Raw genomic sequence first — 9,782 nt, forward strand, 5'->3', positions numbered from 1 at the left:
TCACATAACGGATGTTACAGAGTACACATCACATAACGGTTGTTACAGAGTACACATCACATAACGGATGTTACAGAGTACACATCACATAACGGATGTTACTGAGTACACATCACATAACAACTTAAATTACAAACAGTAATGATATTTTAATCAATAGAGAATTTCGCTGCTTGACGCCGTCCAATTGAAGAGTTACAGTTTTGATGAAGTTTGGATTCATTTTTGCTGTACAAAATTGATGAACAAGTTATATTTTACGAGAAACTGAACGTTTGAACTTGCAAACGATAACGCAATGTTACTGAAAATAAGACATGTGTCTGTAAGGGTTAAAATATTATACGATATGCGGAGAGAACCAAATAATTAAAGGAATCAACTTGTGAAATCTGGTGAAGATCATTTTTATCGCTTTAAACTTACAGCAATAAAGAGATTAAACAAACATTTCAATCTACCAATTTTCGTACACGGAAAACATTGGAATGGTATTGGATTATAAATTATGACAAGTCGACTAGATGGAGTTCAGTGTATACCAGAAAGCCAATGGTTCCAGTCGGCATCTATTTATAAAACATCTTATAACATTAACAGTGTAAGGACCACATTCATTCTTATGTCACTGTAATATAACCCAATGATCACATTTAATATGAAAATTACAAATACTATCAATTTAAGTCCTTTATTATTTTTTTTAAAAATCATTTTCAAATTAAATGTATTGGATTTTAAATTATGTCAAGTCGACCAGATGGAGTTCATTAAGACATCAAGACACTAATGATTCTTACTTAATGTGTATTTGTTATCTTATGTAGACGCTTGTTACCATGGTACAATACACGTTAATGATACACAATCATATGTACAAAAAAAATCTAAACCTTAATTAAATGTTGTAGAAACAAGATATGACTAATTTTTCAATATGTCACATACCAGTCTCTCATGTGTCTGACTTGTACATTGGGTTTGTTGGCCTGAAACACTAGATCACGTGGTCTATACCACGTGTTACTAAATCACTTGGTCTATACAATGTGTTACTAGATCACTTAGTCTATACAATATGTTACTAGATAACTTGGTCTATATTATGTGTTACTAGATCACTTAGTCTATACCACGTGTTACTAGATCAAGTGGTCTATACTATGTGTTACTAGATCACGTGGTCTATACAATTTGTTACTAGATCACTTGGTCTATACTATGTGTTACTAGATCACGTGGTCTATACAATATGTTACTAGATAACTTGGTTTATACTATGTGTTACTAGATCTCTTGGTTTATACCACATGTTACTAGATCAAGTGGTCTATACTATGTGTTACTAGATCACGTGGTCTATACAATTTGTTACTAGATCACTTGGTCTATACTATGTGTTACTAGATCACGTGGTCTATACTATGTGTGACTAGATCCCTTGGTCTACACTAATGTGATAAAGAAATAAGATACGTATTCTAGCAAAAGTTGCTACTTGTTAGGTTAGATCAAATTTCAATGCAAATCCTATTGTTTATCATCCATAATATGTTTGTATCTCTAATCACTCACTATTGTACTATAATATATTGTATTTTTTATGCTGATTAGTCGAAAGTCTAAAGATCAATAACACTGTAAACTGTACTAGATACCCCGCTGATGAGTATAGACGAAGAGTTACTAGATAACTGGTAACTTATCTTATACATATTAGTAGATTCTACGTAGGTTTTTAGCTCAGCGGGTTTATAGGATAGCTGACCATACTTCTTAAAATGGGCTGAAAAACTAAATCAAATGAAAGACAAAACACATCACAGGTTATATGTTTAAATGCTTTGTTTAAAGTTCAAAATCAAATAGCACATACTATTATCGAGAGGTTGAAAGATTTGAAGTTAAGTTTGAGTGTCGAGAGTACTGTAAAAACCAATCACAAGCATTGTATCTGTGTCAGGTTGTATATTAAAAAGCACAGGATATTAAACAATGAGGCCGAAGATATGGCTATAGAACAACCAATAGATATACTCCAGAACAGCTGGTGACACACTCCGTGACGTCAGAGGGATTTAATATATTCTTTTGAAGGATCCAGTCAGTAAGGCCGATTCTACTGTCAACAAAGGGATCTGGTAAGCATCCCTGATTGGTTTTCTCTGTAGTTGTATCAAGATTATTGGTCAGTTGGGTAATAATATCATTCCAAAATTTAATCTTTCAAGTGCAATGCAAGGTTAAAACTGTTCTTCATTCACGTGACCTCCATTCACGTGATTCAATGTAGGTCATATAACCATAATTAGCTTTTAATGATGTGATTATTTACGAGGTAGTTTAGATATATCGGGATGACATATTTAGTTTGCTAATACTGCCAATCACAATTCATAGAAAGACATCAACTATATTCAATTTAAAACATTTTTTCACCAATATGCAATACAAAATTGACGAGAAGTAAAGATGTACCTAAGGGAAACTCATTTACTATATCATATATTGTAATCATATATCAGTAACATCAAGAAGAACCTTACAAGTAGGACATAACAGTTAGATATTTCTCAGGAAGAACCTTTAACTAGCCCGGCCACTTTATTTCATTCTCATATTCAAATTTCGGAAATGTTTTAATTCGTAATAGAAGAAAATAAATCAGTAGTGCATGTTTATCTGTATGTTCTTTAACAGAATCAACTGTCAAAAGTCTCTAAAACCTTAGCAGATGGTAAGCTGGCATCTACCTACTCACAAATAGGAAAATCTGCTCAACTCTAACAAGCAAGGAAGGATGTTCACATTGTGTAAAACTATTTAAGCAATCTGATTATAATGAAGTAATTTCCTGATTAATGACAAAATACTTCTGAATAACTGACACAATGGTAATTGTAATAAGGTTCTCGAAATATACAGACACCACCATTTAGTACGAAGTTGACAATATTGTCTTTTACAATATTCTCCAACCCAATGTCTATCTCAAAGCTTATATCAATCCGTTTCCATATGAGACTCAAAATTCCTCAGGATATGTACGTGTTGTCATCATTAGCTAAAATATTTTTTTGTTGTGTCCAGCAGTTATGAAAAAACATGCTTAAAATGCGGGAAATCAAGACGGATATGTCTGAAGATTCGCGCATACAGATTTTGAATCAATCCTTTATACTGGGTTCGAGATATCGTGCTTTTGTCTCTTATTCTTTTGTACAAGCGGCGTGCGCAGTTTAGTTATGCAACAATGATTTTAATACGGTACCATAGGGACCTAACTCAAATGCACACATTTATCAAGTTTAAAGGGTTTACGTCAAGGATTTAATTTACAATATTAACTTTCTGCTAATTGCGTTTCTTTTTCCTCTCAGTATATATGAGTATATACATATATGTATTATAAAAGAGAGGAACGTGGAAAACCAAATTAAGAATTAGATACTACATATACAAGAGTACTTTAAACCTTATCTGTACCTTCCTCCTACATCTTAATGTTTTCACAAGAACTTAATGTATTGTCAACGTTAAAATATAAACATTATCGTTTATGAAGTGATGAAATTAACCTTTCAGATAGAATCCCAAAAAGTGAACTTCACTACCTTTAGACATACGGATGTTTCTATGCAAAGCAAATATATACATATATATTTAAGTGTTCACAAGCATATGGCCCAAGACTGCAAACAATTAAACATCATTATCTTATATTATAAAGCGATTCTGAACGTATAGTACAAAGTCCGCGACACAATGGTATGCGTCGAGAACATTTCTGGACACTCGGAGTGAACTCTATGATTTTTTAAATGAAATTCAGTTTATTTACTTGACAAGGTGTCACATCTATCATTGAGTCGGTACTCAAACCTGAGATTGCCCACGTAACCCAGGAAGGTGACACATGCAATTTTCGAGGTGCTCAACTAAAACAAGAAAAGGTGTTAAAATGACCTTATCTAATGTGTCTTAAAAGATAAACATTTGCTTATCGAGATTGACATTTGTTTTCATATGAAAGGGAAAAAAGAGACATCCTTGTCAATGTATTGTGCGCACCTTCAAAGAGGCGTTCTCATGGAGAGGGGATATTGGTGTCGAGAACAGTGAGTGACAACCTACCCCGACATCATACTAGATTATATACTTATATACATATTGACAGAGATCTTCAAACGTTAATAATCCTCCTGTAGCTAGTGTGCATATTTACCTTGGCACAGAGTTTTAATATATATAGAACTACCCCAAAAACGTTGAAGCACGCCGAAATCGTGAGTGTGTCGAAAGTAACAGTTGTGTAATGATCAGGGACCTGTCAGGGAGGGGTGCATTCCTACACTGCATTACAGCTATAACCTCATAACGTATATAATTTAGCAGTGATATTTATGCATATTAATGTAATAACCCGATCATTTTGATTGGCTTTACCATTCAGAAATTGATTATGACGTCATGATATGGACAATGACGTTGCGTCATGAGTTGGAATCGCTGCCTTTCTTTGATTTTGTCTTTCACATTTCAAAATTAAAACCTGTCAATCTGTAACTTTGTTTTGTGATGAAAAAATATCGTAATTTTTTTATCAGATTTTATCAGGCATTTTTATGACACCCGTTTAGAAGTTTGAATTTTTGCTGAAAGCTGTTCCATATGCTGTTCACGTTTAGTCGAAATATGAGAGCCATGCATATATATTTCGAGAAAAAATATAGCATTGTGATAGCAAATTGATCGAGGTATGAGATATTTAAAGATCTGACAAAATAGCTGAACATCGCTGATTAACCTTGTGTAAGTATGTCACTGGGTACGATTTGGTGGGGTCATAGATACATAGCGCCACAAAGAAGTGTTTACCTTTAACAGAGATCTATAACTTCACCTCTGTAATTACAGGTATCATATTTAATGTACTTAAATGTATCGATTCGTATTATATGCGAACAAAAAGATCACCAAACACCGCGTGGAGTTTCAATCTCTTATGATAGATACTCTCCAGGGGTCGACCTCTCCTGAAGGAAAGGGTGGTACACAGCTATGAGATAACATTGGATTTGTTTACAATAACTGGACACGTTTTTTTTAACTGGTTTTGTGATATCGTTAAATGAAATGTTCTTCATAAAATAATCGTTAGGTTTATGGCCGAAGAGGTTACACACATGTGGTTTTGGTATGTTAAAGTTATTTTTTGTTAAAGTTTCAAAAGAGCATTAGCGAGTGTTTTTGTAACATTTTGGAAAAGAACAAACGAGTGGAAAAATGCCGTATATTACAACCACGAGTTTGTGTGACCTCATTCTACCACAATAAATAATAAGTTTTTCTGAAGTTGAATTGACCTGTTCTGTACCCACGGTCAAAGTTCACCGTGTCAGCCAATCAAAACATGTTAAAGTGTTGCACCACGTGTGCTATAACATGTATGTTTATACAACTGTTAGAATGATTAATTGATGCCTTTGAAGCTAGATAACACCCACCTGTTGTGGTAGAGACATAAAGAATAATTTCTGGTTTGTATTTTTAGAAGATAATTACTCGCCCTGTGATGAAAGTAGGTTAGATCGATTGACTAACCGAGGTTCATTGACCATCTGAAAGGCCCATAACCATTACTGTGAAAAGGTATGGTAAAGATAACGTGATTCCATTTGAACATTTTAACTTTACTGTTTATAAATGCTATGAATAGATAAAGCACGTGCTGCATTAGCTGTATCATTAAAACAGTTTTTCTAATTTGATTTCACATTGATTTTCAAATATATGAAAAATTATATTCTGAAATGAAATTGTCTCATTAAAGTGGTTTTATGTTGAACAGCCTGCTTAAGCTGACAAATCTTTCAGGAATGATAAAGCAAAGGAAGAAAAAGCACGAGAAATTTACATAGCGACGTTTCCTGTTTGGACGGATAGTCGGTACCTGGTGGTATAACGGTATTACAATAAGTGATTTAGTATATAACGGTGTTAACGTCTGTTTTATAAAGTTTTCATCTTATCATCAGGAAAGTATATGATCTGGTTAAATGGATGATGCACAGCTGTGTTCGATTTACAATTAAACACTACAGATATTTCCTGGTTTTGGTTAAGACATTTTATAGAGTATATCTCTACCATTATCATATACATCGCCATTACAAACAGCAATCTTCTGGTATTCGGGTTGATGTCGGCCACAAAGCCTTGGTAGGTTCTCTACAACACATAACGAGCTAGAATGTTTTTTTGTTTTCGATGTCATACTGTTGATGTGTTTGTATTGTTTTACAGACAATCAACAATAGAAGCCAATGAATAAACAATAAACAACTTTAACTATGTACACGTTCTTTTCCCTTTTAATAAAAGATAAACATTGATATACTTGGCTGTAGTTATAACCTATTTGATGTACCAAATCTTACGTCATTGTTTTGTTTTAGAGTTGTGACCTTTTTATAAAAATCACAGAAAATATATTTGTTACTGTACAAACTCTAACACCTATATAAACAGCCTGTCTTACCGTTGCGTGTGATGTGTTCGTTATCAAAGACACATTATTCATACTCGGCAATGAATTGTTTTATTGTGCAATTTTGTCATGAACCAGGTCAAGAAGAATCAATATCGATCCAGCTTCCTACAGCTTGCCTCCAGAAGAAGTTATTTATCATTAGAACGAGAAACACAAGTATGAGGAACTGGTTTTATCTTTATATGGAGAAATACATTAACTACTGGTTTAATTGGTATTTATCTCTCCCGCTTTGTGTTGTGTTTGGTTTTTCGTACAATTATAGAATAATAATATTGTGTTTGTATACAATAGGAATTACATTGTAAGTGACAAGCATATGAAACTATTTCTCACAATTTGTATTAAAACTTCTTTCTATCATTCTTGTATGTCATATGTGTATTTTCCCTTTGAATGCTAACTATGATAAAAAAATAAAGAGACAAGACTCCGTGTAGCATACCTGAACAGAACTGGTCCGAACTCGAACGAGGAAAAATGGGTGAAAATCTTACTACCCTTAGACATTACCGATTATTTTCGCGGGTCGAAGTTCAACCAGTTAAAGTTGTCGGAAATCACTTGGATAACTGGAGGTGGTCACGTGGTATAGTGACGGTGTTGATAACAGTCTTTAAAACGCGGATAATATCACACTTGTCCTGTTATTCCAGAAAGCAATTTTCGCGATCACGTTGATATTCCGCTGATAAAATCAATTTTCTTACGTTATAATGAAGATTCAAGTGTATACACATGGAAGAAAGATATATGTCAAATTAGGATGGTCTTTTGCTTCAGCTGCACGGGAACTGCACGTGATCTGTTCAAGGACATTCAAGGTCAGATTGAGCCGGAAGAGATGACATTGACTAATACACCTATCTATATGAAGACTTTTGCTCTAAAATAAGACAAAGTACTTATTTTTTAAATTGTGGTTATTTTGTCTATAAGGGATTAATCATTGCTGACAGCTAGCCTGTAAAATAAATAATGACCTGCGTACCGCTAAACTCGGTTCAATTTCAAACTCATTAAGTTCAATGTCAAGACTACTTTAAGACATATAGTTTGAATTTCTTTTCCATATACGTGACGAAAAATTACCCTTTACATTAAAAAAAACTCTGTCTACGAATGCTTTCGATATCGTCGAATAGTGACATATGTAAGTTTCATTTTTTTAAATTTCGTAAATGTTAAATAGACAACATACAATTCTAATTTTATTTCCTTCATAAGACAAATCCTTACTGTAAATATTGTAGAAATGGTGGGTTGAGGCAGACTGATAAAATCACAGCTGTTTGATATTGATTTCCTTCAACAGTTATCAACAGAAATGAGTTATTTTCTGAAGATCTGTTGTAAATGTCACTAATGTTATATTTATAACTAGAAGTGTTTCCTGCTTCCGTCCCTTTTGAGTATCATGATAATCACTGTACTTTCTAAAAACAGTAGAATGTGAGATATTTAAGTTGCACTATGTAATTGCTTCTCTTTGCTTGTATATGACCGTCTAGCTATTGTTGTAATGACTATAGTCTGTTTCTATGACATTTTGAACTTTATCGTCACACGAACACCAGTAATATACTCCCCCACGAACTCGTGGTCGATAGACACAGACGAAACGCAGTCGCCCACTCAATTAACCTTGTCATATTTCAGTAATCTATTTCCCTGCTAACGATGTAGTGTTGAAAAATGTTAGTTCTGGTTTATGACCCAGTAAGTAAATATGATATACGTTGTCATTACTGGTAGGTGCACGTGCAAATGCTTTTATGATATAATAAAGAGAAAGACTGTTTTTTTGTGACCTGTCTAAATGATGAATATTATACTGATCACTCGTAGGCAAACGTCACAGCTATACAATACCACATATACCCTTGTAACATTGATTTTGGTCGTTTAAATAATCAGCACGCCTCCATATCCATCAGTCGACAATTACCACCATCATGTAGCTATCGACTATTACCACCATCATGTAGCTATCTACTATTATCACCATCATGTAGCTATCTACTATTACCACCATCATGTAGCTATCGACTATTACCACCATCATGTAGCTATCTACTATTACCACCATCATGTAGCTATCTACTATTACCACAATCATGTAGCAGTCGACTATATCCACCATCATGTAGCTATCGACTATTACCACCATCATGTAGCTATCTACTATTACCACCATCATGTAGCTATCTACTATTACCACCATCATGTAGCTATCTACTATTACCACCATCATGTAGCTATCTACTATTACCACCATCATGTGGCTATCGACTATTACCACCATCATGTAGCTATCTACTATTACCACCTTCATGTAGCTATCTACTATTACCACCTTCATGTAGCTATCTACTATTACCACCATCATGTAGCTATCTACTATTACCACCTTCATGTAGCTATCTACTATTACCACCTTCATGTAGCTATCTACTATTATCACCTTCATGTAGCTATCTACTATTATCACCATCATGTAGCTATCTACAATTACCACCATCATGTAGCTATCTACTATTATCACCATCATGTAGCTATCTACTATTACCACCATCATGTAGCTATCGACTATTACCACCTTCATGTAGCTATCGACTATTACCACCATCATGTAGCTATCGACTATTATCACCATCATGTAGCTATCTACTATTACCACCATCATGTAGCTATCGACTATTATCACCATCATGTAGCAGTCGACTATTACCACCATCATGTAGCTATCTACTATTACCACCATCATGTAGCTATCGACTATTACCACCTTCATGTAGCTATCGACTATTACCACCATCATGTAGCTATCGACTATTATCACCATCATGTAGCTATCTACTATTACCACCATCATGTAGCTATCGACTATTATCACCATCATGTAGCAGTCGACTATTACCACCATCATGTAGCTATCTACTATTACCACCATCATGTAGCTATCGACTATTACCACCTTCATGTAGCTATCGACTATTAGCTATCGACTATTACCACCATCATGTAGCTATCGACTATTATCACCATCATGTAGCTATCTACTATTACCACCATCATGTAGCTATCGACTATTATCACCATCATGTAGCAGTCGACTATTACCACCATCATGTAGCTATCTACTATTACCACCATCATGTAGCTATCGACTATTACCACCATCATGTAGCTATCGACTATTATCACCATCATGTAGCTATCTACTATT

The 9,782-nt window shown here is 34.2% G+C and overlaps 1 protein-coding gene across 1 annotated transcript; it reads right to left on the reverse strand.

Moving 5' to 3' along the window:
• Nucleotides 1–8,486: 8,486 nt before the first annotated feature.
• LOC132551130 (uncharacterized) lies at nt 8,487–9,536 on the reverse strand. The gene has a single exon (XM_060215241.1). The coding sequence runs from the start codon at nt 9,534–9,536 to the stop codon at nt 8,487–8,489; it is 1,050 nt and encodes a 349-aa protein (XP_060071224.1).
• Nucleotides 9,537–9,782: the final 246 nt, after the last annotated feature.

Source organism: Ylistrum balloti, unplaced genomic scaffold (genome assembly GCF_031769215.1).
Source record: "Ylistrum balloti isolate Yb309-2 unplaced genomic scaffold, AGI_CSIRO_Ybal_v1 Utg370180, whole genome shotgun sequence".
In the NCBI taxonomy this organism is placed as follows: Eukaryota; Metazoa; Mollusca; class Bivalvia; order Pectinida; family Pectinidae; genus Ylistrum; species Ylistrum balloti.

Bases quoted from the DNA above. Each gene is read 5' to 3' on its own strand.
- LOC132551130 (XM_060215241.1), bottom strand. From the start codon at position 9,536: ATGAAGGTGGTAATAGTCGATAGCTACATGATGGTGGTAATAGTAGAT.